The 20,934-nt window shown below is 39.1% G+C and overlaps 1 protein-coding gene across 5 annotated transcripts; it reads left to right on the top strand.

The window, feature by feature from the left end:
* Positions 1 to 3,764: 3,764 nt before the first annotated feature.
* Positions 3,765 to 19,849, top strand: LOC122658628 (ubiquitin carboxyl-terminal hydrolase 17-like). Of its 5 annotated transcripts, XM_043853665.1 has the most exons (13): positions 3,766 to 4,307; positions 10,687 to 10,691; positions 10,776 to 10,847; positions 11,013 to 11,974; positions 12,071 to 12,159; positions 14,230 to 14,315; positions 14,450 to 14,612; positions 14,744 to 14,864; positions 15,045 to 15,202; positions 17,737 to 17,821; positions 17,905 to 18,117; positions 18,837 to 18,898; positions 19,042 to 19,849. In XM_043853665.1, exons 1-13 carry the CDS (start codon positions 4,006 to 4,008, stop codon positions 19,847 to 19,849), a joined length of 3,126 nt encoding a protein of 1,041 aa, XP_043709600.1. In that variant the 5' UTR covers positions 3,766 to 4,005. The 5 variants fall into 5 exon arrangements, with proteins under 5 accessions (XP_043709597.1, XP_043709595.1, XP_043709600.1 ...); XM_043853662.1 differs by having other exon boundaries at positions 3,765 to 4,307; positions 10,776 to 11,974; XM_043853664.1 differs by having other exon boundaries at positions 10,687 to 10,847.
* The last annotated feature ends 1,085 nt before the right edge of the window (positions 19,850 to 20,934 follow it).

The following is a 20,934-nucleotide window of genomic DNA, read 5'->3' as shown; positions in this document are numbered from 1 at the left end:
CATAGCATCCCTAGATGCCGTTCTACTCCAACTCTCCTCCATGGTTTTACATGCCATCCACTTAACCATTCTTACAATAACATCTTCGGACCTAAGAAATTCAAAAACTCCATTAAACAAACATGAAATATCCAAGAAAAGAAGAAGAAACCCCCCTGGCCACACTCCTTTCTTTGGCTCAACAACTATGTCTTCTAGTTCTTGAGAATCTTCCAAATCTTCCAAATTTTCCTTGTTTCTGCTTCTACTTTGCATCTTATCATTGCATAGTCAACAAACTGACCTTGACAAAGATTAACACGAGCCCAGTAGGCTTTATTAGAGTAGGTATTAAAACAACCAGTGCTTATCAAGACTCATTAATCAAAGGTGGGCATAGTTAGAGGAATGAAATCATACTCGTCTTCGGCATGGTTTTAGTGTACGGTATCGGAACGGGTATCGATAACATGTAAAATTGATACGATATCGATACAGTATTGGCTGTATCGGACAAAATTACCCCTAAATTTTCTTTAAAAAATAAGTTTTCTGACCATTATACCCCTTGTCTGTACCGTGTTATCGATACAGTATTGGTACAACATCAATATCTGTGACTAGCAAAACCAATACATATCGCCCGATACAGGTGATACGATATCGATACTTAGAACCATAGTCTTCAGGGACCAACGACATGGGAGGGTTAAGAGTCAAAATTTCATATCTGCTGCCCAAAGCGAAATATTTTGAAGGATCAACACATGATTAGGTTTAACTTATCGATAAATAATTTTTTCCTAGGGGTTCAAATAAAGTAAAAGGTTATAGCCAAAGTACTAAACAACCAATTGAGCTCAATTAAGCAGGCAAACTCAAATAAGGAAATGAACAGAATTAATAAAGAACCCAAAAAAACAGATTCAGTTCTCAGCATGGTTCGTGATCTCAGTATCGGCTGGGTTGGATCGGATCTGGATTGGAACGGCCGATACGGATCAGAATTGCCCAAACTCGGGCAAATATGACACTTTTGTCCCTATTTTCTTATTAAAAAAAAAAACTTATTTTTTTTTTACAATTTTAACCTTGTCCATACAGCTGGATTGGATCGGTCTCGATCGATATCAATCCGATCTAGCCAAAATCAACCGATCGGTCTCTTGAAAAATTCACAAGAAAAAATAGTGTCAAATAGATTCTCTATGATCATTACAAAAAAAAAAGAAAAAAAACCCATAAAGGAGTTGAATAATATGTATGGGAGAGGCTTGGGCACTACGTTGGCTTTCTTGGAGTTAGCTGCTGCGCCCAACGGAGAGAGTGGGATGGAGATGGTAGGGGGTTATTTCCATAGGTGGTAGAAAGACAGACTCAAGTTGGGCACAACACCGATGTGCCAGCCTTTACCTAATACATATTTACCATAAAAAGGTAAAATAATATGGAATAAATATCTCTATTTGGTGGTGTTTTCTATGCTTTCTCACAAGGCACTGTAAAAATGACATCTCTACCCCCTGGATAGATACCCAGGCATGCTCCCCCATTGGCCCAGATGCTTGTGTAGAGACCATGCAGCCAAGTAGAGATATCTTGTTTGAATAATATACACCAATGTAAAAAACGTGAAGGGATGACCAAAAATAAAAAAGGTAGAGAAGTAGAAGATACAAAGGTGAGAGAAGAAATATGGGGAGCACAGTCTGAGGAATTCGTATTAGATCGGCCGATTTGTGTCGGTATTAGTGGAGATCAATATCGATTTTTGGCCAATCTTGTAGTGGTCAATCGATAAAAACCAAGGATAAAATGTAAGATGAAAAATATAATTTTTTTTGGTTGAAGAAAACAGGGATAAGCTTGACTGATCCAAATCGATACGAAGCAATCCAGATTGATATCAGTAGACTGATATCGATACCGATTACTAAAATACTGATTAGTAGTGGAAAGACACCGGAACGCTCTTCTACCCCACTCCCCCCCCCCCCCCCAACCCCCCAAAAAAAAAAAAAAAAATATTATGATCACAAGACAGCCAGGAGGTTCTTTTTAGGTAGATCCGAAAAGAAAACTTTCCTCATTGATATAATGACAGTTTTAAGACAATAGGGGATACAGTTACTATAATAAAGGCATATCTATTTATAAAAGTGAAAAAAGAAGCATGTGCGACCTTTATACATATTTATATCCTTTTTCACATAATAAGCAAGCAGTGGTTACCCTCACTGACACATGTAAATGATACTATTTTCTAACCTCTTATTGATGCAGGATGGAGAGGAAACCTCCCCCAAGTAAATGTATTAGAGAAAAGTCTATTGACCTTATGCAGAAGCCGTGTAGTAACAAGAGACATATCAAACTTTAGTGGTGACTCATATCCACGTCACCTCTTCTATTGTCTGCTTCTAACTAATAAACAAAAGAAAAAGAAACAAAGGTGACGATTCAATTAATAGAGACGCACACCATAATTCGCCAAAGAAAAACGACTAAAGAATCCAAAAGCACTCTTCGGATCCGCAATAGACACATTTTGTCTTCAAGCAACGTGGAATCTTTTCGGTACAAATCAATCTGTCAATGAAAGGAATGGCTCTCCGTTCAATTTCCAAGGTTTTGTTCAAACCAAACAACTCTCGCAAAACCACATATGCTAATAGGATTGCAACAGGGTCGGGTTGGATCGGATTTTTTAAAATCTTAATCTAATTATGAGTACTCTTAACTAGGCCCAGGCTTGCCCCGATCTTGATTCAGGATCTAAAAAACCCAAAGTTGACCTATCCTCAGTGCCGAGCTAGGGTAATCCTTATTAACCTTGAAAGTGAACAACCTTAAAGGCATGAAGTGACTAAACCATCAGATTGGTTAGTTGATTAGAATTCGATAGCTCAAATAAAAGATTATTAATTACAAATGAAAAAATATTGGTACTCAAACATCCACTAAAAATATTTATGCACCTCATGCCCACCCTTGGGACTAGAAATACATATAGACCATTATAAGTTTTGAGATATCATATCAGAATTCAACATGAACAATCGAAATTGGAATTAAAAGCCACTAGATAATAGACACAACCTTTAACATTATGCATGGTATGAGTGGAAGATGAAATATGAATTTTTGGTCAAACTCTTTAAAGAAGGGGAAAAAAGAGATGCAAGGCAATAGGGGCTGGGCCAGGGTGAACATGATGAAGAAGAAGATGACAAGGTCGGATTAGGATGGCCTGAGCTCAGCCCAAGGGTTCAACCTTGGTCCGGCCTGACCTTGACTCCATGCTAAAAATTCTCAACCCTGATCCATCCTCAAGGCTATAGGGGCAAACTTGCATCCCTAACAGATAGAGTCACTGAGTCAGATCGTGTAAATCGGGTTGGCGTCGATCCGAACATTTGAACTCGAATATTTGGTGATCGAAGAATTCACGCTTCTCAAGTATCAAATTAATTTTAGTTAAGGGATTAAAATGGATTAATTTAATTTAATCTCAACATTAATCTAACGTTGCGGTGAGCAGAAAGCCAATTAATTAGGTGCTCCTGTCACTCTCTGCACCTGCATTGTGCTTTCTGTCTAGACCCCTCAAGAAGGCCCCCTCCTTTCACCTTCTGATCCAAAATGGACAAATCTCTTCGATCTCTTCCAAAATACAAAAACTTGCACCAGAAAGGCTCAGATTCCTATGTACCCGCGAAACCACCATTATTGCCTCTCAAATTCTCTAATTTCTCTTTCTCTTTATCGTGTGAACACTCACTCTCCTCGTCGCCTGCAACTCCTCCGTTATTATCGCCATTCACGTCACATCCATCTTTCATGATGCTTCAATCATCGACGGCTTCGACCCCCGAGGACTAGAACTGATCCGTTGTTGATCATCGCTTTTGCATGCGCAACCACCACAATCAGCATCTCCTCCGCCACCGAATCTATGTGTTTGCGTAGCTTCCGGAGTAGGAATTTGGGTTTGGGTGTTCTGGATGCATCTTGCGTCCTGGATAAATGCTCGTTCGCGGGGATCTAAGGTTTTCGGACCTGATCCTGGTCTTCTTCTTCTTCTTCGTCTTTCCTGTCCTCGGCCTAGGCTTCTTCGTACGTCGGAAATGGAGGCTTGCCGTCGCCAGGAGGGAGGATATCATGAGACGCGCCGTTTTGGCATCCGAAGAGGCCGTGAGGGCTGAGCTCGAGGCTGCTGCCGAGTTTGGCGTTGCAGTCTCCGTCTCCGTCGCTCGGCCGTTTCAATGCGCAGTCTGTTACTGCCCCACCACCACACGTTGTTCTCGTTGCAAGGCCGTGAGATACTGGTGTGTTTGATTTCTCTATTCCCATTTCGCTCTCTCTTTGTTGGAAAAGTTTCGGTTTTTTTTTTTGGTTTTTGGATTCGATTTTATTCATCGTTATTGTTACTTTTATTATTTTCTCCTTCAAAATTTGATACCCAATCGTCGGGATAATACTTCTGCACCAAAAAAAATTGGGGGGAAGGGGGGAGGGAACTACGGAAATATTGTTTATCCTCAATAAGTTGGTTTTGCTTTTATGGCTGCGAATTTGGTTACAGATTGATTCAATTGATAATTTGGTCCAAGGAATTTGGGGTAATTTCAATGTAGGAAAAATAACTCTGTCCCGGAGTGTGACCTACGCCAGCACTTCCATGAGTCTATCTCTCCTCCCCATATAAAAAGACACCTTTGCCCTTTGTTTTGAGGAAGAGAGAGATAGACACATGAGAATGTTGGCATTGGCCACACTCCCGGACAGAAAACTGCTTCCCTTTTAATATTGTTTTCATCTTTGGGAGGGGCGGGGGCAGTGATTAGGTTCTGTCTCGGCCTATTGGGGTCTGTGGTGCGGCTGTTTGAGTCATACTAAGGTGTGACATCCAAAGGGAATAATCCTGTGGATGGCATCTCCATTTCCCCTGTCTGTCATTGTTTGGAGATTGCATCTTCGACATTTATGGACAAGAAACAGTTGTGAGTTAGAAAGGAATTACATCTTTGACATGTGTGCCAAAAGCACAAATACAAATCTGCAAATTCTGGATTTAATTGTCAACATATGGTTTTCGATTGCAGTTGCAGAACCATCCTAGCTCAAGATTTAGCACAGATGTGAGGGCTCAATGTATTGAAACCAATCTTACGAAGTGTCAATTGAATTTTCATAGCAATGAAGGGGAAATGATGCTTGAAGCTTGAGAGCATGATGGTTTTTATAGCCATCAATGAAAGGCAATTAGTTTTGGACATCTATCTGAATCATGGGAACTTGCATTGTTAAGTCTTTATTGACTAGACTAATAAGATTTTATTTGTCGCTAAACCTGCCTTCACCAATTAATGGTGCCTAAAATGATTAGTTGTTTAAGGTGACCTAATTTTTGTGATGAGCTCTCTAAGATCTCCAATCATTAATTTCTTCTTGAACCTGTTAGAAGTTGATTTCTTCATCCTAATTTCCTTCCATTCTTCACCCCTGCCAGTTTCAATGGTTGAAGGTGTTGGGGACGAATGCTCAACCACGAGGAAGAACCCAATCAAACAATTGCACACAACGCAAGGAAATTACCATGGTTCAGAAAGATTACTTACATCTACTCGAGAGAACCAGAGATGAATGAGCAATCAATAGTGTAATCACAATTTGATCAAATGAAGGAGGTAGTTACGCCAACAAGGAAAGTGCATTGTCCTCTTCGGTCTTCACATCAAGAGCCGACAATTCTGTCAATATCTTGTGGAACTCATCCAAGTGCACCTTAGATTTTGCTCCCTCTGATAACCAAAGACCATATAACTGTTTCTTCAAAGACAACAGATTTGTTAGGTTTGGACTTGTATTTGCTTTCCAGCTTTGCCTAGACTTCCTCTGGATCCACCAACTTGATGACCTTATGAAGATATCCGCATATTACAACTAAATCATGCTATTTGCTAAATCCCTCAACTCTTGTCATTCATCGTCCTTCATCTTCCCTAGCTTTTCTGATTTCTTCCTGAGAGCCTTGACTGTCCTCTCCTACGTAAAAATATTCTTCACCCATTGTTGCCATAAAGTAAAGTCTTTATGGCCATTGAAAGATTCTATGGAGAAACTTGAACCTTTCAGCACCATCCAATTTACCTGATATGTACCCTCCATGCCCTCCATCAACCTGAACAAACTGTATTACCATTGATCTTGTACGAACCCATGAGATATACACCAACAAAGCAGAATCTGCCTGATCTGTACCTTCCACCGAGTCCGGAACGCCGAAAAAACCTTAGGAACACCTAACCTCTGTACCACACTAACGTAAGACTAGAACCATTTTAGGTCTAGTCCCAGGCAGGATCAAATAGAAAACCTCCCGTGAACAAGAAAGAGAACAATGGAATCTCAAATTGATTGGAAGAGACTGATGATATTTCAAGTTGGTAACCACAAGAGAAGTAATAAATAAATCCCACAAATTAGTAACCTGTTGAAGCTGCAATTAGGGCTGAATAATATTCTCCACGGTAGGATGAATCCCCAAACTAAAGAACTCGATCAGATCAGGAGAAAGAAGAGATCTAACAGCTTTTAGGGTTTTTTGAAACCCTAGATTCCCTTGGATCGATGATGGGTTGTTTTTGCAGGTTCAGCTGATGAAGTTGTGCCTTGATGTTTTAATTAATGTAGAAGGAGTTCAACTAAGAACCACTGTACAGTAGGATCGATAATAGTTGCAGCAGAACACCAAAACAGAAACTAATTAGAATTAGTAACTCAGTGAATACTAGGACCAAACCAGCAACAGGAATGGCTCCAAAGTAGGATTGCATGAAGGCCTAGGCAGGGGTGGTTTGTGCTCCAAATATCAGCCAATTCTAATGGCTGGTTGTGAAGTTATTCAAGTCTGAAGTTTGCTGCAGATTCTGTGCAGAACTGAGATCGCAGGTGCAGCAGTCCTTCACTTGATTGTGTAAACAGCAGCAGCAGTACTTGGTGATGATTGTGGATTGATTCAAGTCTTCAAAGAGTTCTCCAGCAGCAGTTTATTGCAGTCACAAGATGGCAGCAACAGTAGGGGTCGATTGAAAGAACAAAAATAGAAAATAGAAGGATAGATAGAAAGGGGGATACGAGGGGGGGGGGGGTAGGCTATCTCAGCCTTTGGTCTCTCACCCACAGCTATATCTCAGCTGTTGAAGGCAAATTCTTTCTTAGAATTGGAGGCAAGCATTGCTTGTAAATTTCATTAATCAATTGGTGATTTTTTCTTAGAATGGGTGCCAATTTTATAGCTTAGGCAAGCTTACAAAATAGAAAATAAGAAAATAGAAACTTCCTGAAATAAAATAGAAAGTAGGAAAAATAGAAACTACTAAGGCTTTATATAGGATCCAACCTTCTAAACAAGCCAGGAAACAAAAATAGAAACTAACTAAAATTAGAAGCTACCTAAATGAAATATAATAAACTTTTCTAAAACTGAAAATAGAAACTAAACTTTGGCAGCATTAGGATAAGATCTTTCTCCACTTGATGGGCCCACAAGATCTTCTAAAAAGCATCCCCACACAAGGCAAATATGGGCCGTGACACTGTTCACGTGAACAGTGTTATGGTCTTTTTTTCTTCATATTTTGATCTACATCATTAATCCACAGAAATTGATGAGAATTATCTGTTGAAAGAAATCCCAGCAACTTTGTAGAACTCTTGCAATCGATTAGGGTAGAATTAGGGTTTGGAATCAAGAACCGATGGAAGGGGATGGGGAATGGAATGGTATCTCACCTATCCTCTCTTAGTACTTAAACAATCGCTCGAGCAAATTCTGTATTTATTAAATCGTGGGTGGTTCTGAAGAGCTGTTACATACATATAGCCTAGTGGCTGAACAAAATTTAGAAACTAAAGTCTAATTAGGATTCCCAACAATACTAAGATTCTCAATTAGGATTACAACTCAAATAGGAAACTAAATAAAAGTCTAATAAAATAAAACCTATCATCAACAGCCCACGATTTTACTGCTGGTGTAGGGTAACCCTACATCTACGGTGCTGCTGGTGTAGGGGAATCCCTACACCTGTGGCTGTATTTTTTTGAGTACAGCCTAGTTACATCACACACCCTCCGTAAAAAATCAGATTTCACGTACAAAGCCAAGCCTGTACAGTATCGGCTTCAGAAACAAATCCTTTTTTTCTTTCAACCTTACTCTACCATGTTTTTGTTAAAAAAAATAAAAAATTCAGCGTACATCTTCGTTTACCTCTCTTATGAAAAAGAAACTTACCTTTCTTTCCTTGACCCGTACGCCCCTTTTTATTATTATTTTTTTCATTTCTTCAAACTTCACACTGTACGAACTCCTCGTTTCACCTTTTTTTTTTCCTTCACCTTCCTTCTTCATATACGGATCAAAACTTTGGGATTTTCCCCCCGTCACGTACAGGAAACATAATCGAACCTTGGAATCGTACAATGGTTTTCCCTTGCGCTCCTCTTTCCTCCAACAACTCCGTGGATGTAGAAAGAAGAATCAGATCCGCACAATACAATGAAAATCTTCTGCTCTCCTTGCGCACCGCCCCTTCCTCAGATCTTCGTGCACACCGTGCAACAGTCTGCCGAACCTCGCTGATTCCACTTGTTGTGGATGAATGCGCAAGCACGCAACGACAATGAAGAACCCAAACAAACAATCACACACAACGCAAAGAATTTACCGTGGTTCGGAAAGATTGCCTACATCCAACCGAGAGAACTAGAGATTTTTCACTATTTTTTTTAAAACTCTCTACACCACTCTCCACCTTACAAAGTGCTCCCCTGTGCTTGGTACCAAGATTTTCCACATAGAGACAATATATAGGGAACCCAAAACCCTAATCCCCACACAATTAACAATTCTACCTCCGTACATGTAATGGATCCAAAACCTGTCTCAATTACAAATAAAGATCCGATTACAATTGACATAACTAATCCCAACGGCACATAATTTTGAACGTACTAGGACTGAGAAAAAGCCTCCTGACCAATCATTATGCAATCAGGAGTCAGGACTGAAGCTGCACCCTTGAAATTTCGTATTTGCAGATGCAAAACTGCCCTTGAAACTCAATGTTGACTGGTGCACAACAAAATGAAAAAAAAAACCTAATCTGCGGCCTATCTCGGCAGCTCTTTTCCTCTCCTGGGACCGCATTGTTGGTAGAAAGAGGCAGAGTTATTGTGCTATGGTGTCCCCACTGAGTGAAATTCAGGCTAGGAGTAAAATTGCTTAATACTTATGCTTTGTTTTTTCCCTTTAGCTGAATGCACTTTTGACCTCTGGTGGTCATGAAATGGGCCGTCGGCATTGGGAGGCTCTTCGTTTGCTCCTTGTGGGCCTGTGGCAGATGCCCCTAAAATGGTGTCCACCAGCTAAATAACTGCTTTACACAGACTGTAGATGCTGGTATCAAGCACTTTCTGGCTTTGTTGGTTGGGAAAGCATTCACCCATCAGATAAACCAAAGAAATTATTAATCCAACCATGTTTTCTGTTGGAAATTTGGTTTTAATGGCGTCTGCCCCATCTCATTTCCAATGTTGTGACTTCACTATAACTGAACCAACCTCATGAACAATTAATGAAAGGCAGGCCAAATGTGAAGACATCTATCAACAATAAGAGAAATAAAGAAAGCTTTTACTTATAATGTAGAATTGGGGAAGAAAGATGAAAGAAATAAGGAATTGTTCGACATGAACTGTGTTAGGTTTTGACTGGTGGTCCATTATTGGAAGTGAACCATTTTCTGAGTGTTCTATAAAACAATTCCACTATATTCAAAAATTTAAATCATATCTTTATAGAGGATGCTACTGGACTTCCTTATTCCAATTCATTTTTTTTCAAACTTGAAGGAAATCTTTTTCTTATTCCAATTTATTTTTTTCAAAATCAAAGGAAATCCTTAAAAGGCTCCTGCTTGGACTTAAACTTTTTAACTCAATTGTAAAGCTTCCTAATCGTAGTCCTATTAAGAAACCTGTCTTAGAAAACATCTAGAGTCCTATGCATGCTACCAGCTTTCCTCAGACCCATAGAATGTACCCAAAATATCTAATCTAAACATACCAGCACCTCTTTAAATTTGAAATACAGTGAAAATATGATCCCATTCATGCCTTCCACGATAAAATTAACTCCTGTGGATGATTAGGCTAATAGTCTGGATTGGATAATCTCTGTCATTGAGTACATTTGCTTTGCCATTTTAAGGGCAAAGTGAATGATAATATGGTTATTAGAAAGTGGGATGCAGAATTCGAGTATTCGTAGAATTTTGCTGCACTGACCCACATGCTTCATTTAGTTCTCTGTTGTTTTTGGGTGTCGATATAATAAATTCCACGTGTTTCCTCTTTCAAAGAAGTTTTATACGCAGCTGCTGAAAATCTAATTGTCATATTGAGGCTGTCAATTGGATATCTTCTTTTTTGATGCCTTCTACTTAACTGACAGTCGAACTTATTCTGAAATTTGAAGTGCCGAGCATGAATTTAGACTTGCCACTAAATACTAAACGGTCATGCTAACATGCAACATATAAATGAAAGAGCAACATTATATATGTTTATTCAGATCTCTGTAGATTGTTTTAGAAAGTTTTCTATCCAGAGAATTAATGTGAGCATTATTTCATGCAGCTCTGGTGAGTGTCAAATTATTCACTGGAGACAAGGGCACAAGGATGGATGCCATCCTCCAATCACCCCCAGCAACTTCAATGATGGAGGGAGTGATTCTGGTCAAAAGGCAATATTTGGAAAACAGTGCGAGTTTTCTGATGACAATTTGGAGATTGAAGGCAGACACATCAAACGAACAGAATCCTCAATAGAAGAACCTGCTCCTTCTGAGTTTAGTTGCTCATCTGAAGTTCAACATAGAAGGGATGATAAAATTGAACCGCTTATTGATGCCAAAGCAACAGACAGCAAATCTGAATCTTCTATTGGCTCCTCATTGGCAGGCTTCTCTACATCCACTGGCACCTATGCAACAGTAGTTGATGTTTTTGACTGTGAGTTGCCTATTTTGAGCACATCTGATGGATCAGAGGGACATCAACCCAAGGCTGATAAGCTTGAGAATATCCCAGATGTTAAGGATATGGAGCCAATTATATTACTACCCTCAGATTTTCCTAGTTCGGTCAATTCTGTAAATAGTTCTTTTTCTAATAAATTAAAGCAGAAGAAATCCAGTGTTGCTGCTGGAGAGGATTACTGCAACTCAGCTATTTATTCAGATTCAAGCTCAATATGTTCTTTGGATTCAAGCAGCAATGGACGTTTGACTGCTGAGTCTACAGCTTCTACTGATATCTGGGGTGCAGCTCTAGATTCAAGTAAATCTGCTCATTCTAGTGTCAGTGAAGATGCTGATGACATTTTATGTAATTCCCGTTCTTTCTTAAGCTCAATGAACTTGCGAGGGAATACTGATACTTCCTTTCCTTCACAATCTTCAATGCCCAAGACAGTCATGTCTAGTGGTGCTTCTCCAACAATGTTTAGGAATAGAACTCCAGCCACTAGAGCTACTCCCTCTTGTAAGATGGTTACAGATGTGCCTAGGGTAAGTAGCTTTCCAGCCTTGAACTCTGAAGAGTCAAATTCTGCGGTTAATGGAAGCAACAATGACACACAGCTATTGAAGTCTAAAACGTTTAGGTCTTTATCATCTTCTGTTTCTAATCCTCCACCTTCTCGAACGGGTGCTGATTTTGTTCCAACAATGAAATCTAAAAAGCTTGAAACTAGTGTTCAAATGGTACGTAATGGTTTGCCTGAGGTTGCAGGTTCTTTACCGAATGTTGGTAACTTAAAAACTTCAATGTGGAGAGTTGTGCATCAATTTAGAGCCTCAAAAATCTCAGTATACAATCCATTAGGATCTGGTACTGAGGTTGCTGGAAAATACAATCAAAAGGTTTTGCTTCAACTTATGCTGTCTTGTTTCATGATGGGTATTTGTTTTCTGGAGTTCTAGTGATATGTAGCACTGATCCTGTTTATTTTCTGTCAGATGATCTTTCCATATGAACTATTCATCAAACTTTACAATTCAGATAAATTGGAACTGCGTCCCTTTGGCCTGACAAACTGTGGTAACAGGTGAAGTATAGTATTTCCTATTGATGGCAGTGTAAGCATAATATATTTATCCAAATTATGTCTAATTCTAGGGATACTACATTGTGGTCAAAATGCTGAAGTATTTGCTTAAACATATGCTGTCCTGGATGCATGGTGGTACATATCTCTGCTTTAAAAGTGATCTCATCAGTGAAAGTCAGCTGGTTGAATAGTTTTTGTTGTTGTTTTAACACGGTTAGTTCTCTCTGTTTTGTGCAAATTTTGTCCCTGAGCTGACCAAATCTGCAAAGGGGCAGTTTCTGAGTTTTATGTTCAGTTTGGGTTTTACACCTATTGTTAGAGCCTGACTGATGAATTATGCACCATCATTAGCTTCTAGTGCTTAAATTGTATCATATTTAGTGGAATATCCTCTGTTTCTGTCTTTTAGAGCAATGCTTTTTTGTGCTGGTGCTGCTTGTGAGCTTTTTGGCTGTTTAAGAGAGATTGGGAATGGGTTTGGCTGGAAACTTCCCAACTGAAACCTAGCTTACAATGAGACTAGGATACCTACTCAAGCGGAACCTGGAAAGACCGGCACTGGCCTGGTAGCCTGGTTCTATGTAAAAAGTGTGATTGGGTTAAATAGGGAAATGCCAATCTGATTTGACCTACTTTTAGACCTGGTTGGGATTAGAACCAAAGATATTTTTTTAACTGTTCACCATTGTTATCCTTTTATGGACATAATCTTCTCCGATTTGAAAATTTTCTATAAACTTCATAGTAACTATAAACACCTACATCACCAAAATAATATGCTTGAATGCTCAAATAATGGCATCAAAATCTGACTGGTGATAGAATACTTATGAAGTTATTGATATCATTAAGCTGCAGTCCATTCAGTATAAATAAGTGAGTACTAGGGTTTGCCTTTCCTCAGAGGAGTGGAATTAAAATTTTCTTCATTTAAAAAGCTGGATAATATGTTGAACCTGAATGTAGGGGTAATAACGGGAAATTAGGGCATTTACAGTTGTCTGCAGATGCAGTAAAGGTATCTAATTCATAGAAAAATGAAGCTAGCTTAGGACCCTCTGGTCCTCTTGGTTGGCCTGGAAGAGAAACTGAGGATAAATTGTCAAATCTAATATGAGCTTGATAATTTTCCTTCTGCTGATGTGTTGCTTCTTGGATTTGGGTGGGTTTTAGTTCTGGGTGTTGGTATTCAATTGAAGTTGTCTTGATGGGTATAGGTGTTGTGATTTGTGGTTGGTTTTTTGCTTGGATTGTTTTTTGTTTGGCAGTTTATAGCTGCTGGGTTGCTTGTTTATTGTGTTGTTTTTTTTTTTCTTCTCGGTTCCATTTTTCTCCCACCCACTTCCTCTTTCTTGGGCCTTGTCCCTTTTAGATTGTATACATCTGGTATTCTTACCTTTAGTGAAGCTTTCTGCCTTGAATAGTTATGAGAAAATTAATTTTTTGAATATACTGGCTTTATAACATTTAGATACGTAATTCAAAGGTGGAGACCGTATCAGTAATTTAGTAGAAGAACAACCCCTGATGCTGATAACATGCCCACGTTGGCATGCTGTAGCTGGTGACTTGGTCAATTTAGAGATAGAAGGGATTTCACATACGGTGATGCATCTATGCTTTTGCTGCACAAATATCTCTTTATCGTATGGCAGAAATATCCAATCATATTGAGTCTACTACTTCTGTGAAGCTGCATAGTTCATCAAGCATGTAATTTTGCATCTTATCCTAATCATTTGATGCCTGATCTACCTGGTTTGTCTAACTGCTTTCACATTCTCTTAAATTCAAAGACCTATTATAGTGGAGAATGAACTTACCTATTGTGATTGTGGTATTCATAGATGAAGTTTGTGTTCATTCAATTCTGGAATAAGATTTCCATGTAAATGAAAAAATTAGGAAATTAGTTTAAAAAATATGCAGTGGTGATCGATAATTAGATTTTAGTGCAGCTGTCAATTGGACCACTGGGGATATCCATAAATGCACAGTGGATGGTTCTTTTTTAATTTTTTGGTGCTGGTGTCAAATTTCTAATTTTATTTTTAATAATTTTTGCAGCTGTTTTGCTAATGCTGTACTCCAGTGCCTGTCATTTACTTTGCCTCTTACCGCCTATCTACTTCAAGGACTCCACTCTAAAGCATGCAAGTCGCTGCTCTTGATGTCCATTGTACTCTAGTCGTTTATTTGATTTTCTTTAACCATTCTTTTACTACCAACTTAAAATTCTAGTTTTCTTAGTTCTTTTTATCTTACATTCCTTCTTGTTCTTTTTTAGGTCCAAAGAAAGTGTGGTGTTTCACCTGTGAGTTTGAGGATTTAATTCTGAAGGCAAAAGAGGGGAAATCTCCACTGTCCCCGATTGGGATACTCTCACAAATACAAAGCATTGGCAGTCATCTTGGTTGTGGTAGAGAAGAAGATGCCCATGAATTTTTAAGGTGGGTTGTCTTTCGATATTTTTGTTCCTCACCGTATCAAATTATGCCTTTCTCATTTTGTTATGATTTTATAACTTCTCGAGTATGTATATATTCTGAATCCCTGATTCAGTTAATGGTTATTGATTCAGGTATGCTATTGATGCAATGCAATCTGTTTGCCTGAAGGAAGCTGCGGTTAATGCAGTAGACCAAATGGCCGAAGAGACAACTCTTGTAGGCCTACTATTTGGGGGTTACCTTCGATCTAAGGTATTTCATGATCGTTGAGAGTTTGTTTTAATCAGGGATGCGGAATATTTTTGACAATGCTTACATCTTATACTGCTGATCAGTTTCCCTTTGAACACTCATCAGTCTAATATGATTTCTGTGACAGATTCGATCATCTAGATGTATTAACTGGATAAATTTTATGACTGGAAATTGCAGATAAAGTGTATGAAATGCCAAGGCAAATCTGAGCGGCATGAACGGATGATGGATCTTACTGTTGAGATACAGGGGGACATTGGAACCCTCGAAGAGGCTCTATCAGGGTTTACGGCCACTGAAACATTGGATGGAGAGAACAAGTACCACTGTGGGAGGTGAATTCTTTAGTGCTTTGTCTAATCACAGTTGTCTTGATTATTTAATCTTGTCTACCACTTACATCCTCCTCTACTTGCCTGCTTCTGGATATCTTACCATGCTAATTCATGCCAATTGGTCAAGTAGTTGCCATGCTATCCATCTTATGCAATCTCTGTGAGGATCCAGCCCCTCTTTTATTTGGGCTTGGTTTAGCATGAAATTCATGTCTACTTATTAGTCGGTCAGGCTCGTTCCTTTACCTGATTTTATGCTTGTATTACCTTTTGAAACTACCAGTTACTGCTGAGTATCTGAATGGCCACAGAAGACTATATTAACCAGACTTATTGCCTTCCCCATGGAATTGTGTGCGTCTTATTCATATTTGACAATGGGTGTGCCAGACTTGGGGAGGATGAACTCCCGAGTCCTGGCCCTTATTAGAAAAAGGAGGAAGGGAGGGGGGAGAAGTCCATTTCGGTAATGGCCGGGTGATGAGGACATCACTCGTGGATTTAGGACACATATCATTGGAGATGCAGACATACACAGCCACACAATCACTTCATTGTGGCTAGATGTCCCTATTAATTTGTGGATACATATTCTTGTTTATTTATGTGTACATTGTTTTTTTTTTTTTTTTGTATTTTATTTGGTGTCAGAACTGTTATGTACTATTGTTGTAATGCTAAGTGGGATAGTTATTAGGAAGTTATTGCTGGAAAAGTAGTTGTTAAGGTGTGTGTGTCTTATCTCTCCCTCTCTCTCTCTCTCTCGTAGAAGTTTTAATTTACATTTTAAGACCAAATTTATAACTTAAGTCTGTTAAAAACTTCGCCATATAGAATTTCGTAGCAATTTCACATGTTTTGACTTGAATTGGCTTGAAAAGTTGTATTTACTTGAATATATCATTTTGGTGTTTTAGCCGAAACTTGGCAATTTTGCACGTTTTTGTTATGGCAATTTTGAGGGAAATTTCACTTGCACATTTCATTTCCACATCTATTTCATTTTGACCACTTGGGAAGCTGAAATATTTTGTAGAAGTTCATGTATTTCGGTTGAAATTTTGAACATTGTGCTCACCCCTATGTAGCCTCCATTGAACTCTATGAAACCCTAAGCTCCATGAGAATATTCTGAAATCAACCTTGAACTATGAAAAACTTCATAAAACTTTAAACGTTAAAATTTTGAAATCCAGACCTCAAATGTATAAGTATGAACCCCAAAGTGAATTGCTTGCTAGGAAATTCATTTAAAAACTGAAGTGTCAGTTGCTGGAGTTAACCACAGGAGTCAGTAAATGCTGGAGTCAGGTGGCTGTAATCTGGTCATTTGAATCAGGCTATTGCAGTTGCTTGGTTGACCAGGGTTAATTAGGGGTTAGGAATTTCCATTCAACCATTGAATTGAGATATTTATTATTCTTGTGGGCCCATAGTGATCCCAATGCAGGGTTTGTGATCCGAGATTGCATCACAAGCTGCGGGAGGTCAGGTAACTGACTATTGTTCGAAGGTTTTGTCGAATGGGCACATGAATTAAGGCTTACAGTAATGGTTGGCATTTGGCAGTAATTAATCCAAAAAACTCTCAGGTTATTGAACTGTCAAGTGGGCTGTTTTTCAAGTAGAATTTGTTAAACTCTATTCTTTCTAAGCTCCATTGGAGACAATAATTTGATAATTTCTTGCAGTTTTTGGCTAATAAAGATCATTGAACCCTTTTTTTTTAAAACCTATAGTGTAGTGAGTGTCTTGTCATTTACATGTATTTAAAGAACCGAAAAGAAGTTCCTAATATCTAGTTTCCTAAAGTATGTAAACTAACTTAGAAAATGCTATTAGATAGGACTCTTAACTTGCTAAGGTACTATAACTTCCACAATAGAAACTAAATCTAGGACAGTTAAGGAATGGGCCCCATAAGATCCCTATAAAAACTATTATTAGATACCTGAACTAATATCTATGGGTCCCACCACTAATTAAAATATTTATTTTTGTGTACCCCTTTAGAGCCCCAATTTTGGCATTATAATACTGTTAATTACAAATAGAACCCAATGGATGTTAAAATAGGACCAATTTTTGGACCAGGTCTGCATTAACAATGTTGTTGGGTTATTGTAGAATCTTGACATCTTGTGTGTCTGGATACTTTGTGAGGAGTCCGCTGTAGTGTGTACCTACAAGAACAAAACTGAGCAATAAAGGTTATGGAAGTTTTTTCATTATGCCATGCTTCAAAAACTTCTCATTTGTTGATTCTGTTCACATGTTTTTCCAGGCATGGTCTAGGGTGACTTTTCTATGAAGCAGTTATAGTGCTGTTTCTTTCATGCTTCTATCTGGCTGCCTGTTCCTCCCTGCTCATGTTTACAAGTTTTTTTTCCCTTTCTTGCATTGACATTGAAATTATACTTTTCATGTGGTTACATTTTGTTGCTACTCTTAAAATTTGTAATCTTTTTATTTGTTATTAACTTAAAAAAAAAGATCTTCTTCTATGCTCTTTTACTCCCCCTCACCCCATCCAGATGCAAATCCTATGAGAAAGCGAAAAAGAAGTTGTCAGTATTGGAAGCTCCTAATATCCTTACTATTGTTTTAAAGCGATTTCAGGTAAGTAATTCTTCTTACATGGATGGCAGTTTTGCATTTACTTTACAGCTTCTAAGTCTTGCTTTGTTGACTATGCTTTGCAGTCTGGTAAATTTGGAAAGCTCAATAAGTTGGTTAAGTTCCCAGAGATACTGAATTTGGCTCCATATATGAGCGGGACAAGTGATAAATCCCCATTATACCAGCTTTATGCAGTGGTGGTTCACTTAGACATTATGAATGCTGCATTTTCTGGTCACTACGTGTCTTATGTTAAAAATTTCCAGGGAAAGTGGTTCAAGATTGATGACAGCACGGTATGTCCTGTATTTTTCATTGACTCAAATCCTATGATGCATATTACTTAGAATTTTCAGATTACTGCTTTGTAATTACAATTTCTCTGGACTCTAGTGCTTTTGGACTTTCTGAGGAAATTCACTCAAGTAGCCTTGAGGTTTATGGGCCTAGCCATGCAATATGGACCTGAAGAAAGTGCAGTTAAAAGGGTCTGCCCTATCTTGAATTTCTTCTGGGAGTTAAGCTATTGTACTGTTGTAACAATTCGATATCTGACATTTTTTGGATGTTGAAAGAAAATATGGTAAATTGTCTGTGGAATAAAAGTATTGGATTTGTCATGATAATAACATTTGGTTATATCTTTTGGTCTTGAAGTTTTGATTGGTGGGGTGCTTTTGATGCAGGGTCGCATACCCTGCTGGATGCACTAATTTGGAGTCGTGCTTTACTAATTAGCTGCCTTTCTAACATGGAACCAAATCTCGGTTGAAACTGACCAAAATCTCCGAGTTGTCTCGTTTTCGGGCCTGACTGAAACGAAACCCAGGGTTGAAACCTTGGTTTCGAGCCTGACCAAAACCGGTCTCGAAACTGAGATTTAGAACCTAGTTTTCTAACCTTTGGGTTCTCTTTGTATATTTGCTGTTTCATGTGGTCATTGCATTCTGCTGTCAAAACAAATAGTGTTACAAATGCTAGACTTCTGACAATGAAGTTGATCATGAATGTGTAGGTAACACCTGTTGAGCTTGAGAAGGTCTTATCAAAGGGGGCATACATGCTTCTTTATGCAAGGTAACACATCTTCCTCCCCCCTCTCCCCCCCCCCAAAAAAAAAAAAAAAACCCCAACCCAAAAAAGAATTAATAGAAAGATCTTTACATTTTAGTTTGTTTCAAATATCTGGTGACAATCTAATTTAAATGCTTTACTGATAGGTTCTCACCACGGGTCTCAAGTTTGAGTAGGAAATCAGTGATATCTACTGACAGCAAAATGAAAAGCGGCAGATGCTCAGAAGCTGTTAACAATGGAAGAAGTACCACATCCAAGTCCAGAATTAATATGGTTCCTAGCAGTGGCCCTGCAATGGCACATAGGGTGACTGAAGGCTACCCTTCCTGGATGACTACCGATGGTGCTGCCAGCTTTGAATCATTTGATTCTGATGAAGGCAGGTTCCATCTGATGCACAGGATACATGAAGTGGATTCATTGAGTGACAATTCTTCCCTCTTCAGCTGCTCGGATGCCGGCTCTTGCAGTACTGAAAGCACGAGAGACTCGACCAGCACCGATGATTTCTCTGATTACATTTTTGGGGAACTAGGACGCAGTTGGAATAGTCCAAGGGTCTCGTCAGACTCGGATGGTTCTTCCTCCCCCTTGTGCTCACTTTCTCCCCAGGTGAACTTGAAGAGACATGAATTGGATTCTCCCAACACTAGTGGGTATGAGACTCACATTATGGATTCAGTGCCGGAGGCTAATAAAGTTTGGATGAGGCACCCTCAAGGGAGCAGTAGGAAAGAGAATTTGCAAGGGAAGGGAAACCCTCCCTTTTCACAATCCGACACAACTAAACAGTGTAGAAAGTCCACAAACCGCTGTAGCAATAGTAGTAGATGTAGTAGCTGTAGGGAGACTAACTCAAAGAAATTAGGTTGGATTAACCATTTCGATGTGAGATCTGGTGTATCATTGAGAAGATCTACTAGGGAAAGAACTACCCAAACATTTTATTAAAAATAAGAGCTCAGAGCTGTATGGAAGTTGTACTTTTGCCAATTAGTAGACAAAACTGACTAACATTTTGCTTTGTCTTTGTTTGTGTCAGTGAGTGAGGGCCTCGTTCCACTTTGGTCTTGAATCATTTTTAGATACGCCCAAAGAGTTAAAATTGCAGGAGCAGAAGCATATCTGAGGTCTAAATTGTTTACATAGGGTTTAATGCAAGAAGATTAAAAAATTAGGACGTTTTCAATTTAATTTGGGTTGGTGCAGAAACCCTGAAACTTTGGAAGTCCCTCAGGATGAAGTGATGACTCTGTCACTGTGCGATCAGGCAGGCAGGTAAAGCCTGAAAATGGAAGATTAGAAAAACTGAAACTAGTAAAATTGCCCAGACCTTACCCCTTATGGAAGGGTGGCTCGGATTAGTCAAAAAGTAACAGATACCAGACAAAAATAATCTGAACTTTAGTTTTCAGCGATATGTGCTCCGCCACATTCACATCTGAAAGCATTCTTTACCCTTCCTACAGATAAGAGAGCAGAACATCCAAAGCGTTCACAAAAGGGCTTTGATAGGGAAGTGGTTTTGGGGTGTTTGCTTTATATTTCATCTTTTTTTTTTGGACTAGAGATTGAACACCCCACCATCTGAGTCTTAGGGTGTCCCAGTGCCCATGACTTGCTTTTTTATCCGTTTTTCTTGTTCTTCTCTAAAAATAAAGTCTCCGGTAGATGTTTGAAGGTTATAATGTTGTCTCCTTCCGCCGGCAAACGATTAGCATGAGCACCCATCACGGCTCTCCTGCACTAGATAAGGACGGTCCCCCCCCCCCTCCCCCCACACCAAACAGTACTGGGGGCGATAATTTTCAATTTCCCCACCAAACATGGAGGACCATTACCATCAAGCAAGCAATTGGAATTGGTCACCGACCCCACCACCTGACTTATCCCGTTGCACCCATCCCTTCTTCTCTGTCAAAGTTGACCCTCTCAATCTCTCTCTCTCTCTATCTCTGGAGACTATGGACTTGTAATTCCAGATGTAGGTAGGAATTATGGATGTGATCAAGTTGGGAAACGAACCGGGCGTAGAT

This window comes from Telopea speciosissima, chromosome 4, assembly GCF_018873765.1.
Source record: "Telopea speciosissima isolate NSW1024214 ecotype Mountain lineage chromosome 4, Tspe_v1, whole genome shotgun sequence".
Taxonomy (NCBI): Eukaryota; Viridiplantae; Streptophyta; class Magnoliopsida; order Proteales; family Proteaceae; genus Telopea; species Telopea speciosissima.
Note: the sequence above shows the minus strand (reverse complement) of the source record. Positions and strands in the feature narration are given on the sequence as shown.

Excerpts from the sequence above, each read along its gene's own strand:
- LOC122658628 (XM_043853660.1), top strand. The coding sequence starts at position 4,006 with ATGCTCGTTCGCGGGGATCTAAGGTTTTCGGACCTGATCCTGGTCTTC. Across the intron at positions 14,865-15,044 it reads GGGGTTACCTTCGATCTAAG|ATAAAGTGTATGAAATGCCA; the intron begins GTATTTCATGAT and ends TGGAAATTGCAG. Across the intron at positions 17,822-17,904 it reads TTGTTTTAAAGCGATTTCAG|TCTGGTAAATTTGGAAAGCT; the intron begins GTAAGTAATTCT and ends TATGCTTTGCAG.